This window comes from Oncorhynchus keta, chromosome 19, assembly GCF_023373465.1.
Source record: "Oncorhynchus keta strain PuntledgeMale-10-30-2019 chromosome 19, Oket_V2, whole genome shotgun sequence".
Classification (NCBI taxonomy): domain Eukaryota; kingdom Metazoa; phylum Chordata; class Actinopteri; order Salmoniformes; family Salmonidae; genus Oncorhynchus; species Oncorhynchus keta.
In genome coordinates, this window is record NC_068439.1 from 84,082,209 (window position 1) to 84,096,804 (window position 14,596).

The following is a 14,596-nucleotide window of genomic DNA, read 5'->3' on the forward strand; positions in this document are numbered from 1 at the left end:
GTTATGATTCAGCCTTTAGGGTTAAAGGTCAGGGAACTTAAGTGGCATCTGACCCGTCTTGTATGAATCTAAAACGTCATACAGAATAACTAGGGACTAATGCCTCATGGCCACCAGATGAGTCAAACTCCGGAGGAAGTCGTTGATTGAGCAGTCCAGGAACAATACATTGGGGATGCCACACAAGGCTGCGGTGCGTTCTGGGTAATATTATAAACTCGTGTGTTGCTTTACCGTGCTGTGGTAAAAACAAAAGTTCATAACCAGACTAGAAATAGCTCGCTTTTAGCTTTTAGCTATTTGAAAAAAGCGAATCACTTGGGCGTCAAGTACGGAAAATCCGGGCAAAACAAAAGGCATCTGCTGGACATCGGGCATAAGATTAGGGTCTGCTCTCGCGGCTGGCTTGTCCGTCGATGTTCACGTAATGGTAATTAACACACAAGCCTCCCGTCCGGCCTTTGACCTTCTGTGGAGGCGTCACTGCAACTCAAGTGACCAAAAAAAAGTCAGTAAGGACGCCCTATAATAAGCAGACAACGCAGGGCACTTTGGAGGGGGCAGAGAGAGTCAGTCCACGTGCCACAGATAGCAAACAATTCCCAGCCAGGGAGAGAATGCCAGGGTGGAATTCAGTGACGTCTGGTAACCCACACGAAGCATTGGAAGACAGTCATATATGTGTGAGCTTCGTAAGCCAGTCATGAGTTAGTAAGGCTGTCCAGGAATTGACATTAAAGTCTGAAAGGCACTTGCCTATTAGGCAAGTTAGGTGTATTTTTGGGTTGCCTCCTGGTTCAGTGATGTTAAAACACCAAGCAGCATACTGCCCCCTCCTGGTTCAGTGGTGTTAAAACACCAAGCAGCATACTGCCCCCTCCTGGTTCAGTGGTGTTAAAACACCAAGCAGCATACTGCCTCCTCCTGGTTCAGTGGTATTAAAACACCAAGCAGCATACTGCCCCCTCCTGGTTCAGTGGTGTTAAAACACCAAGCAGCATACTGCCCCCTCCTGGTTCAGTGGTGTTAAAACACCAAGCAGCATACTGCCTCCTCCTGGTTCAGTGGTATTAAAACACCAAGCAGCATACTGCCCCCTCCTGGTTCAGTGGTGTTAAAACACCAAGCAGCATACTGCCCCCTCCTGGTTCAGTGGTGTTAAAACACCAAGCAGCATACTGCCCCCTCCTGGTTCAGTGGTATTAGCATACTGCCCCTCCTGGTTCAGTGGTGTTAAAACACCAAGCAGCATACTGCCCCCTCCTGGTTCAGTGGTGTTAAAACACCAAGCAGCATACTGCCTCCTCCTGGTTCAGTGGTATTAAAACACCAAGCAGCATACTGCCCCCTCCTGGTTCAGTGGTGTTAAAACACCAAGCAGCATACTGCCCCCTCCTGGTTCAGTGGTGTTAAAACACCAAGCAGCATACTGCCCCCTCCTGGTTCAGTGGTGTTAAAACACCAAGCAGCATACTGCCCCCTCCTGGTTCAGTGGTGTTAAAACACCAAGCAGCATACTGCCCCCTCCTGGTTCAGTGGTGTTAAAACACCAAGCAGCATACTGCCCCCTCCTGGTTCAGTGGTGTTAAAACGATAACATATGCACTACACACAGACACACACACACTACACACAGACACACACGATATCATATGCACTACACACAGACACACACGATAACATATGCACTTAACATATGCACTACACACAGACACACACGATAACATACGCACTACACACAGACACACAGGATAACATATGCACTACACACAGACACAATACAGTAGGGGAAGTGCTGCTCAGCGTGAGGTAATACAGTAGGGGGAGTGCTGCTCAGCGTGAGGTAATACAGTAGGGGGAGGTGCTGCTCAGCGTGAGGTAATACAGTAGGGGGAGTGCTGCTCAGCGTGAGGTAATACAGTAGGGGGAGTGCTGCTCAGCATGAGGTAATACAGTAGGGGGAGTGCTTCTCAGCGTGAGGTAATACAGTAGGGGGAGTGCTGCTCAGCGTGAGGTAATACAGTAGGGGAGGTGCTGCTCAGCGTGAGGTAATACAGTAGGGGGAGTGCTGCTCAGCGTGAGGTAATACAGTAGGGGGAGTGTTGCTCAGCGTGAGGTAATACAGGAGGGGGAGTGCTACTCAGCGTGAGGTAATACAGTAGGGGGAGTGCTGCTCAGCGTGAGGTAATACAGTAGGGGGAGTGTTGCTCAGCGTGAGGTAATACAGTAGGGGGAGTGCTGCTCAGCGTGAGGTAATACAGTAGGGGGAGTGTTGCTCAGCGTGAGCTAATACAGTAGGGGAGTGCTGCTCAGCGTGAGGTAATACAGTAGGGGGAGTGCTGCTCAGCGTGAGGTAATACAGTAGGGGGAGTGCTGCTCAGCGTGAGGTAATACAGTAGGGGGAGGTGCTGCTCAGCGTGAGGTAATACAGTAGGGGGAGTGCTGCTCAGCGTGAGGTAATACAGTAGGGGGAGTGTTGCTCAGCGTGAGGTAATACAGTAGGGGGAGTGCTACTCAGCGTGAGGTAATACAGTAGGGGGAGTGCTGCTCAGCGTGCGGTAATACAGTAGGGGGAGTGTTGCTCAGCGTGAGCTAATACAGTAGGGGAGTGCTGCTCAGCGTGAGGTAATACAGTAGGAGGAGTGCTGCTCAGCGTGAGGTAATACAGTAGGAGGAGTGCTGCTCAGCGTGAGGTAATACAGTAGGGGGAGTGCTGCTCAGCGTGAGGTAATACAGTAGGAGGAGTGCTGCTCAGCGTGAGGTAATACAGTAGGGGGAGTGCTGCTCAGTGTGAGGTAATACAGTAGGGGGAGTGCTGCTCAGCGTGAGGTAATACAGTAGGGGGAGTGCTGCTCAGCGTGAGGTAATACAGTAGGGGGAGTGCTGCTCAGCATGAGGTAATACAGTAGGGGGAGTGGGAGGTAATACAGTAGGGGGAGTGTTGCTCAGCGTGAGGTAATACAGTAGGGGGAGTGCTGCTCAGTGTGAGGTAATACAGTAGGGGGAATGCTGCTCAGCGTGAGGTAATACAGTAGGGGGAGTGCTGAGGTAATACAGTAGGGGGAGGTGCTGCTCAGCGCGAGGTAATACAGTAGGGGAGTGCTGCTCAGCGTGAGGTAATACAGTAGGGGGAGTGCTTCTCAGCGTGAGGTAATACAGTAGGGGGAGTGCTGCTCAGCGTGAGGTAATACAGTAGGGGAGTGCTGCTCAGTGTGAGGTAATACAGTAGGGGGAGTGCTGGTCAGCGTGAGGTAATACAGTAGGGGGAGTGCTGCTCAGCGTGAGGTAATACAGTAGGGGGAGTGCTGCTCAGCGTGAGGTAATACAGTAGGGGAGTGCTGCTCAGCGTGAGGTAATACAGTAGGGGGAGTGCTGCTCAGCATGAGGTAATACAGTAGGGGAGTGGGAGGTAATACAGTAGGGGGAGTGTTGCTCAGCGTGAGGTAATACAGTAGGGGGAGTGCTGCTCAGTGTGAGGTAATACAGTAGGGGGAGTGCTGCTCAGCGTGAGGTAATACAGTAGGGGAGTGCTGCTCAGCATGAGGTAATACAGTAGGGGAGTGCTGCTCAGCGTGAGGTAATACAGTAGGGGAGTGCTGAGGTAATACAGTAGGGGAGTGCTTCTCAGCGTGAGGTAATACAGTAGGGGAGTGCTGCTCAGCGTGAGGTAATACAGTAGGGGGAGTGCTGCTCAGCGTGAGGTAATACAGTAGGGGGAGTGCTGCTCAGCGTGAGGTAATACAGTAGGGGGAGTGCTGCTCAGCGTGAGGTAATACAGTAGGGGGAGTGCTGCTCAGCGTGAGGTAATACAGTAGGGGAGTGGGAGGTAATACAGTAGGGGGAGTGCTGCTCAGCGTGAGGTAATACAGTAGGGGGAGTGCTTCTCAGCGTGAGGTAATACAGTAGGGGGAGTGCTGCTCAGCGTGAGGTAATACAGTAGGGGGAGTGCTGCTCAGCGTGAGGTAATACAGTAGGGGGAGTGGGAGGTAATACAGTAGGGGGAGTGGGAGGTAATACAGTAGGGGAGTGCTGCTCAGTGTGAGGTAATACAGTAGGGGGAGTGTGAGGTAATACAGTAGGGGGAGTGTGAGGTAATACAGTAGGGGGAGTGCTGCTCAGCGCGAGGTAATACAGTAGGGGGAGTGTGAGGTAATACAGTAGGGGGAGTATGAGGTAATACAGTAGGGGGAGTGCTGCTCAGCGTGAGGTAATACAGTAGGGGGAGTGTGAGGTAATACAGTAGGGGGAGTGTGAGGTAATACAGTAGGGGAGTGCTGCTCAGCGTGAGGTAATACAGTAGGGGGAGTGTGAGGTAATACAGTAGGGGGAGTGGGAGGTAATACAGTAGGGGGAGTGTGAGGTAATACAGTAGGGGGAGTGCTGCTCAAATGGAATATTCTATGTGTTCTCCACTCTCGTCCTCACAAGAACGTATTCAAGAGAACATTGTTGGAGAATGCACTCGGAGCATGAGACCGTGGAGCACGGTAGCATGCATATTGGGAAACACCCATGGATTTTGTGTTGTGGATATGTGGTGGTAGAGTTGTGTCCTGTGGGAATGGTCGGTAGCCTAGTGGTTAGAGCGTTGGACTAGTAACCGGAAGGGTTCTAGATCGAATCCCCGAGCTGTCGTTCTGCCCCTGAACAAGGCAGTTAACCAACTGTAGGCCGTCATTGTCATTTGTTCTTAACTGACTTGCCTTGTTAAATAATGTGAAATATAATAATAAACCCCAGGAAGAGTAGCTGCAGCTTTGGCAGGAACTAATGGGGATCCATAATAAACCCCAGGAAGAGTAGCTGCTGCCTTGGCAGGAACTAATGGGGATCCATAACAAACCCCAGGAAGAGTAGCTGCTGCCTTGTCAGGAACTAATGGGGATCCATAATAAACACCAGGAAGAGTAGCTGCTGCCTTGGCAGGAACTAATGGGGATCCATAATAAACCCCAGGAAGAGTAGCTGCTGCCTTGGCAGGAACTAATGGGGATCCATAATAAACCCCAGGAAGAGAAGCTGCTGCCTTGGCAGGAACTAATGGGGATCCATAATAAACCCCAGGAAGAGTAGCTGCTGCCTTGGCAGGAACTAATGGGGATCCATAATAAACCCCAGGAAGAGTAGCTGCTGCCTTGGCAGGAACTAATGGGGATCCATAATAAACCCCAGGAAGAGTAGCTGCTGCCTTGGCAGGAACTAATGGGGATCCATAATAAACCCCAGAAGAGAAGCTGCTGCCTTGGCAGGAACTAATGGGGATCCATATTAAACCCCAGGAAGAGAAGCTGCTGCCTTGGCAGGAACTAATGGGGATCCATAATAAACCCCAGGAAGAGTAGCTGCTGCCTTGACAGGAACTAATGGGGATCCATAATAAACCCCAGGAAGAGTAGCTGCTGCCTTGACAGGAACTAATGGGGATCCATAATAAACCCCAGGAAGAGTAGCTGCTGCCTTGGCAGGAACTAATGGGGATCCATAATAAACCACAGGAAGAGTAGCTACTGCCTTGGCAGGAACTAATGGGGATCCATAATAAACCCCAGGAAGAGTAGCTGCAGCCTTGACAGGAACTAATGGGGATCCATAATAAACCCCAGGAAGAGTAGCTGCTGCCTTGATAGGAACTAATGGGGATCCATAATAAACCCCAGGAAGAGTAGCTGCTGCCTTGGCAGGAACTAATGGGGATCCATAATAAACCCCATGAAGAGTAGCTGCTGCCTTGGCAGGAACTAATGGGGATCCATAATAAACCCCATGAAGAGTAGCTGCTGCCTTGGCAGGAACTAATGGGGATCCATAACAAACCCCAGGAAGAATAGCTGCAGCCTTGACAGGAACTAATGGGGATCCATAATAAACCCCAGGAAGAATAGCTGCTGCCTTGATAGGAACTAATGGGGATCCATAATAAACCCCAGGAAGAATAGCTGCTGCCTTGATAGGAACTAATGGGGATCCATAATAAACCCCAGGAAGAATAGCTGCTGCCTTGGCAGGAACTAATGGGGATCCATAATAAACCCCAGGAAGAGTAGCTGCTGCCTTGGCAGGAACTAATGGGGATCCATAATAAACCCCAGGAAGAATAGCTGCTGCCTTGGCAGGAACTAATGGGGATCCATAATAAACCCCAGGAAGAATAGCTGCTGCCTTGGCAGGAACTAATGGGGATCCATAATAAACCCCAGGAAGAATAGCTGCTGCCTTGGCAGGAACTAATGGGGATCCATAATAAACCCCAGGAAGAATAGCTGCTGCCTTGGCAGGAACTAATGGGGATCCATAATAAATACAGATACTAAGAGAAAGAAGTGGAAGAGGTCATACTGAGAGGTGAACAAGAAACTAAGAAAAGGGAGGGAAGCTGCAATAGACGAACACTTTTTGTTTTGAAAGTCCTTTTTTTTGTGAAATTGTAAAAAAAAAAAAAAAAAAAAAAATGCAAAGTGTAAAAATGAACATCTCTCACACAAACATGTAGTTTGGAATATTAGATGTTGCTAGTCGTGCGTCCGAGTTAGTCAGTGTCGAGCACCCCTAAACCCATTCTACTCGTGAACCATCCAAAACAGAACACCGACCTGGGAGTAGGCAGAACATTTGGGGTCAGGGGTTAGGAATGGAGCCCGGTTCTTACCTTCCCATAGTAGCAGGCTCTGAGGGGCTACGGAGGGCCATATAACCAGACAGTTGGCCTCGTAGAGCGGGTTAGACAGCCTCTCCACCTCCTGGGGCCTGTTCACCCACGACCACAGAGAGACCGTCTTCTGAGACAGGTTCAACTTAGACCTGGGGGGGAATAGGAGAGATTCAGAAGAAAATGATCTCAACAGAGAAAAATGTCCTCCTGTGTGCTACCTATATCCCATCACTAGAATCCCCATACTTTAGTGAAGACAGCTTCTCCATCCTGGAGGGGTAAATCAATAATTTCCAGGCCCAGGGACATGTACTAGTCTGTGGTGACCTAAATGCCAGAACCGGTCAAGAACCTGACACCCTCAGCACACAAGGGGACAAACACCTGCCTGGAGGTGACAGCATTCCCTCCCCCATATGCCCCCTAGGCACAACTATGACAACTTAACCAACAAAAACGGGTCACAACTCCTGCAGCTCTGTCGCACGCTGGGTATGTACATAGTCAATGGTAGGCTCTGAGGGGAATCCTATGGTAGGTACACCTATAACTCATCTCTTGGCAATAGCCCAGTAGACTACTTTATCACTGACCTCAACCCAGAGTCTCTCAGAGTGTTCACAGTCAGTCAGCACACTGACAGCCTTATCAGATCACAGCAAACTCACAGTCTACTTGAACATCTACTCAAAAAAATAAGGAGCAGCATGCCGGAAAATTGGAAAACTCTTAAACAAACAACAACACGAAGAGTTATCTATCCAAAACGGAGATGTATGGGTAAACCACTTCTCCAATCTTTTTGGCTCTGTAACAAAGAACAGCAAAAACATATACATGATCAAATACAACTATTAAAGACGACCAGAACGCACTGGATTCTCCAATTACATTGAATAAAGTGCAGGACAAAATACAAACCCTCCAACCCAAAAATGACTGTGGTGTTGATGGTAATGCAAAATTATAAAATATATAAAATACAAATTCCAATTGGCAATACTTAAACTCTAACTCCTTAGGTATTTTCCTGAATATTTGGAACCAAGGACTGATCACTCCAATCCACGAAAGACTAAATAAATTTGACCCCAAAAACTACCAACTACCAATATGTGTCAACAGCAACCTTGGGAAAATCCTCTGCACTATCATTAACTGCAGACAGAAAAAAAAATGTACTGAACAAATGCCAAATTGGCTTCATACCAAATTACCGTCCGGCAGACCACATATTCACCCTGCACACTCTAATTGACAAACAAAAACAAAACAAAGGCAAAGTCTTCTAATGTCTTGTTGATTTCAAAAAACCTTTTGACTTTGGCACGAGGGTCTGTTATACAAATTGGTGGAAAGTGGTGTTGGGGGAAAAACATACACCATTATAAAATCCATGGACACAAACATCTATTTCTTTCCACATGGCCGGGGCGTGAGACAGGGATGCAGCTTAAGCCCCACCCTCTTCAACATATATATCAACGAATTGGCGAGGGCACTAGAAGTCTGTAGCACCTGGCCTGACCCTACTAATGTTTGCTGATGATCTGGTGCTTCTGTCCCAAACCAAGGAGGGCCTACAGCAGCACCTAGATCTTCTACACAGATTCTGTCAGACCTGGTGCCCTGACAGTAAATCTCAGTAAGACCAAAATAATGGTGTTCCAAAAAAAAAAAAAAAAAAAAAAGAAGGTCCAGTTACCAGGACAACAAATACAAATTCCACCTAGACACCGTTTCCCCAGAGCACACAAACAACTATACATACCTCGGCCTAAACATCAACACCACAGGTAACTTCCACAAAGCTGTGAGCGATCTGAGAGACAAGGCAAGAAGGGCCTTCTATGCAATCAAAAGGAACATAAAAGTTGACATACCAATTAGGATCTGGCTAAAAAAATACTTGAATCAGTCATAGAGCCCATTGCCCTTTATGGTTGTGAGGTCTGGGATCTGCTCACTAACCAAGAATTCACAAAATGGGACAAACACCAAATTGAAACTCTGCAGGCAGAATTCTGCACAAATATCCTCTGTGTACAACGCAAAACACCAAATAATGCATCCAGATACCTGCTAATTATCAAAACACAGAAAGGAGCTTTTAAATTCAACAAAGCAACATAACAAAGCCATCACCTACAGAGAGATGAACCTGGAGAAGAGTCTCCTAAGCAAGCTGGTCCTGGGGCTCTGTTCACAGACACAAACAGACCCCACAGAGCCCCAGGACAGCCACACAATAAGACCCAACCAAATCATGAGAAAACAAAAAGATAATTACTTGACACATTGGAAAGAATTAACAAAAAAAACAGAGCAAACTAGAATGTTATTTGGCCGTAAACAGAGAGTACACAGTGGCAGAATACCTGACCACTGTGACTGACCCAAACTTAAGGAAAGCTTTGACTATGTACAGACTCAGTGAGCATAGCCTTGCTATTGAGAAAGGCCACCGTAAGCAGACATGGCTCTCAAGAGAAGACAGGCTATGTGCACAATGCCCACAAAATGAGGTGGAAACTGAGCTGCACTTTCTAACCTCCTGCCAAATGTATGACCATCATAGAGAGACATTTTTCTCTCAGATTACAGAGACCCACAAAGATTTAGAAAACAAATCAAATGTTGATAAAACTCCCATATCTACTGGGTGAAATTCCACAGTGTGCCATCACAGCAGCAATATTTGTGACCTGTTGCCACGAGAAAAGGTCAACCAGTGAAGAACAAACACAATTGTAAATACAACCCATATTTATGTTTATTTATCTTCCCTTTTGTACTTTAACTATTTGCACATCGTTACAACACTGTATACAGACATATGACATTTAAAATGTATTTTCGATTCTTATGGAACTTTTGTGAGTGTAATGTTTACTGTACATTTTGTGTGTGTTTATTTTACTATTGTTGATCTATTTCACTTGCTTTGGCTTTGTTAACATATGTTTCCCTAAAGCCCTGTGCTTGACCTTCCGCACCAGCTTCCACCGAGGCTAGAACCCGGGACCTCTGCCTCGCAAAAACACACGTGACCACCGACTTAGCAACGTCTTAGCCAACTAGGTTTCAATAGTACGGGTGGAGACTTTTCAAGCTGGGAAGTGAGGTCGGCGAATCTGACTCTGTTACATCTGACATGATAGATCAGACGCAGGGTATATTGAGGAGAGAGATCTGTAGAAAGAATGTGCTGGGTGGACGGGAGGAGAGCACCGTGTTGACATAGGGGAGACAGATGGACATCTGTGGATTAGGTGAAGGAGGGGTTGAGGTCAGGAGGTCAGGTCAGATCCCCTGAAGGGAGTAATACGGGTTTTGTATCCCTTTACTCTTTTCCTGTAGAACACAAGATGAACGGATTGGAGTGTCTTCAGTGGGATATATATACACTGCTCAAAGAAATAAAGGGAACACTTAAACAACACAATGTAACTCCAAGTCAATCACACTTCTGTGAAATCAAACTGTCCACTTAGGAAGCAACACTGATTGACAATACATTTCACATGCTGTTGTGCAAATGGAATAGACACCAGGTGGAAATTATAGGCAATTAGCAAGACACCCCCAATAAAGGAGTGGTTCTGCAGGTGGTGACCACAGACCACTTCTCAGTTCCTATGCTTCCTGGCTGATGTTTTGGTCACTTTTGAATGCTGGCGGTGCTTTCACTCTAGTGGTAGCATGAGTCTACAACCCACACAAGTGGCTCAGGTAGTGCAGCTCATCCAGGATGGCACATCAATGCGAGCTGTGGCAAGAAGGTTTGCTGTGTCTGTCAGCGTAGTGTCCAGAGCATGGAGGCGCTACCAGGAGACAGGCCAGTACATCAGGAGACGTGGAGGAGGCCGTAGGAGGGCAACAACCCAGCAGCAGGACCGCTACCTAATTACAGCTTTACAGAACCTTTGGGCAGAATTAAACTTGGTTAAAGCTTCTCTAGTGTCCATGAGTTATTTACTCTGAACAATAAGAAACAAACAGCAGTGATGAAGTCCATCTGTCCTGTAGGACCTGCCTTGTTGATAGTGCTGTTAAGAAGGTAGAAACTAGGGCCTGTAGGACCTGCCTTGTTGATAGTGTTGTTAAGAAGGTAGAAACTAGGGCCTGTAGGACCTGCCTTGTTGATAGTGTTGTTAAGAAGGTAGAAACTAGGGCCTGTAGGACCTGCCTTGTTGATAGTGTTGTGTAGAAGGTAGAAACTAGGGCCTGTAGGACGTGCCTTGTTGATAGTGCTGTCTAGAAGGTAGAAACTAGGGCCTGTAGGACCTGCCTTCTTGATAGTGCTGTTAAGAAGGTAGAAACTAGGGCCTGTAGAAGGACCTGCCTTGTTGATAGTGCTGTCTAGAAGGTAGAAACTAGGGCCTGTAGGACCTGCCTTGTTGATAGTGTTGTTAAGAAGGTAGAAACTAGGGCCTGTAGGACCTGCCTTCTTGATAGTGCTGTTAGGTAGAAAAGGGCCTGTAGGGTAGTGTTGTTAAGAAGGAAACTAGGGCCTGTAGAACCTGCCTTGTTGATAGTGTTGTTAAGAAGGTAGAAACTTGGGCCTGTAGGACCTGCCTTGTTGATAGTGTTGTTAAGAAGGTAGAAACTAGGACCTGTAGGACCTGCCTTGTTGATAGTGTTGTTAAGAAGGTAGAAACTAGGGCATGTAGGACCTGCCTTGTTGATAGTGTTGTTAAGAAGGTATAAACTAGGGCCTGTAGGACCTGCCTTGTTGATAGTGCTGTTAAGAAGGCAGAACAGCTCTTTATTATGGACAGACGTCTCCCCATCTTAGCTACTGTTGTATCAATATGTTTTGACCACGACAGTTCACAATCTAGTGTTACTCCAAGCAGTTTAGTCATCTCAACTTGCTCAATTACCACATGATTCATTACGCGTTTTAGTTGAGATTTAATATGAGACCAGCTAGGAGCTATCTGTCCCAAATGAAACCCATCCCGGCTTTCAAAAGTACACACACATAAGAACCAAGTAACTAAGAGTGGTAAGTGGGCCTTGTCTGCTGGAGCAGCCCTGAGTGACAAGTCTACATCCCAAATGGCACCCTATTCCTTATATATATATATATATATAGTGCACTACTTTAGACCAGAGCCCTATTCCCTACATAGTGCACTACTTTTGACCAGAGACCTATGGAACCCTAGAACCCTATTCCATAGTGCCCTCAAACCATAGTCACCTAATAACTACTTCTTTAGACCAGAGCCCTATGGAACCCTATTCCCTACACTTTAGACCAGAGTAGAACCCTATTCCCTACATAGTGCACTACTTTAGACCAGAGAGAACCCTATTCCCTACATAGTGTGCATAGAACCCTATTACTTTACTTTAGACCAGGACATGTGCACTATAAATGTGGGAATAGTGTTCCATTTAGGATGCAGGCCACCTTACAAGACCCTGCTAGGTAAAGTCCCCCTTATCTCAGCTCGCTGGTCACCATAGCATCTCCCACCTGTAGCACACGCTCCAACAGGTATATCTCTCTAGTCACCCCCAAAACCAATTCTTTCTTTGGCCGCCTCTCCTTCCAGTTCTCTGCTGCCAATGACTGGAACGAACTACTAAAATCTCTGAAACTGGAAACACTTATCTCCCTCACTAGCTTTAAGCACCAACTGTCAGAGCATCTTACAGATTACTGCACCTGTACATAGCCCACCTATAATTTAGCCCAAACAACTACCTCTTTCCCAACTGTATTTAATGCATTTATTTATTTTGCTCCTTTGCACCCCATTATTTTTATTTCCACTTTGCACATTCTTCCATTGCAAAACTACCATTCCAGTGTTTTACTTGCTATATTGTATTTATTTTGCCACCATGGCCTTTTTTGCTTTTACCTCCCTTCTCACCTCATTTGCTCACATTGTATATAGACTTGTTTATACTGTATTATTGACTGTATGTTTGTTTTACTCCATGTGTAACTCTGTGTCGTTGTATCTCTCGAACTGCTTTGCTTTATCTTGGCCAGGTTGCAATTGTAAATGAGAACTTGTTCTCAACTTGCCTACCTGGTTAAATAAAGGTGTTCTCAACTTGCCTACCTGGTTAAATAAAGGTGTTCTCAACTGGCCTACCTGGTTAAATAAAGGTGTTCTCAACTAGCCTACCTGGTTAAATAAAGGTGTTCTCAACTAACCTACCTGGTTAAATAAAGGTGTTCTCAACTGGCCTACCTGGTTAAATAAAGGTGTTCTCAACTAGCCTACCTGGTTAAATAAAGGTGTTCTCAACTGGCCTACCTGGTTAAATAAAGGTGTTCTCAACTAGCCTACCTGGTTAAATAAAGGTGTTCTCAACTAGCCTACCTGGTTAAATAAAGGTGTTCTCAACTAGCCTACCTGGTTAAATAAAGGTGTTCTCAACTAGCCTACCTGGTTAAATAAAGGTGTTCTCAACTAGCCTACCTGGTTAAATAAAGGTGTTCTCAACTGGCCTACCTGGTTAAATAAAGGTGTTCTCAACTGGCCTACCTGGTTAAATAAAGGTGTTCTCAACTAGCCTTCCTGGTTAAATAAAGGTGTTCTCAACTAGCCTACCTGGTTAAATAAAGGTGTTCTCAACTAGCCTACCTGGTTAAATAAAGGTGTTCTCAACTAGCCTACCTGGTTAAATAAAGGTGTTCTCAACTAGCCTACCTGGTTAAATAAAGGTGTTCTCAACTAGCCTACCTGGTTAAATAAAGGTGTTCTCAACTAACCTACCTGGTTAAATAAAGGTGTTCTCAACTAACCTACCTGGTTAAATAAAGGTGTTCTCAACTAGCCTACCTGGTTAAATAAAGGTGTTCTCAACTAGCCTACCTGGTTAAATAAAGGTGTTCTCAACTAGCCTACCTGGTTAAATAAAGGTGTTCTCAACTAACCTACCTGGTTAAATAAAGGTGTTCTCAACTAACCTACCTGGTTAAATAAAGGTGTTCTCAACTAGCCTACCTGGTTAAATAAAGGTGTTCTCAACTAGCCTACCTGGTTAAATAAAGGTGTTCTCAACTAGCCTACCTGGTTAAATAAAGGTGTTCTCAACTAACCTACCTGGTTAAATAAAGGTGTTCTCAACTAGCCTACCTGGTTAAATAAAGGTGTTCTCAACTAGCCTACCTGGTTAAATAAAGGTGTTCTCAACTAGCCTACCTGGTTAAATAAAGGTGTTCTCAACTAGCCTACCTGGTTAAATAAAGGTGTTCTCAACTAACCTACCTGGTTAAATAAAGGTGTTCTCAACTAGCCTACCTGGTTAAATAAAGGTGTTCTCAACTAACCTACCTGGTTAAATAAAGGTGTTCTCAACTAGCCTACCTGGTTAAATAAAGGTGTTCTCAACTAGCCTACCTGGTTAAATAAAGGTGTTCTCAACTAGCCTACCTGGTTAAATAAAGGTGTTCTCAAAACCTACCTGGTTAAATAAAGGTGTTCTCAACTAGCCTACCTGGTTAAATAACAAATGTTTGAAACTAGCCTACCCGGTTAAGTCAGGAAAGGTGTTCTCAACTAACCTACCTGGTTAAATAAAGGTGTTTCAACTAGCCTACCTGGTTAAATAAAGGTGTTTTCAACTGGCCTACCTGGTTAAATAAAGGTGTTCTCAACTGGCCTTTTGGTTAAATAAAGGTGTTCTGGGGGGGACAAACATCATTACCTGGTTAAATAAAGAAATCTTTATTAAACTGTTTACCTGGTTAAATAAAGGTGTTCTCAACTAGCCTACCTGGTTAAATAAAGTGTTCTCAGTGACTCTAACCTACCTGGTTAAATAAAGTGTTCTAAGGCCTACCTGGTTAACTAAAGTGTTCTCAACTATTACCTACCTGGTTAAATAAAGGTGTTCTCAACTGGCCTACCTGGTTAAATGAAAGGTGTTCTCAACTTGTGCCTACCTGGTTAAATAAAGGTGTTCTCAACTGGC

At 45.8% G+C, this 14,596-nt stretch overlaps 1 protein-coding gene and 1 long non-coding RNA gene across 2 annotated transcripts in view; one reads left to right on the top strand and one right to left on the bottom strand.

The window, feature by feature from the left end:
• LOC127909564 (myotubularin-related protein 9-like) overlaps nt 1-14,596 on the bottom strand; it is a 57,491-nt gene that overhangs the window by 923 nt on the left and 41,972 nt on the right. Inside the window, 1 exon segment of the mRNA XM_052471649.1 lies at nt 6,647-6,798. Within this exon segment, the coding sequence (XP_052327609.1) occupies nt 6,647-6,798 (152 nt within the window).
• On the top strand, nt 2,298-3,334 carry LOC127909565 (uncharacterized). The gene is made up of 3 exons (XR_008071947.1): nt 2,298-2,405; nt 2,746-2,829; nt 3,218-3,334. It is a non-coding gene; the product is annotated as an uncharacterized LOC127909565 (long non-coding RNA).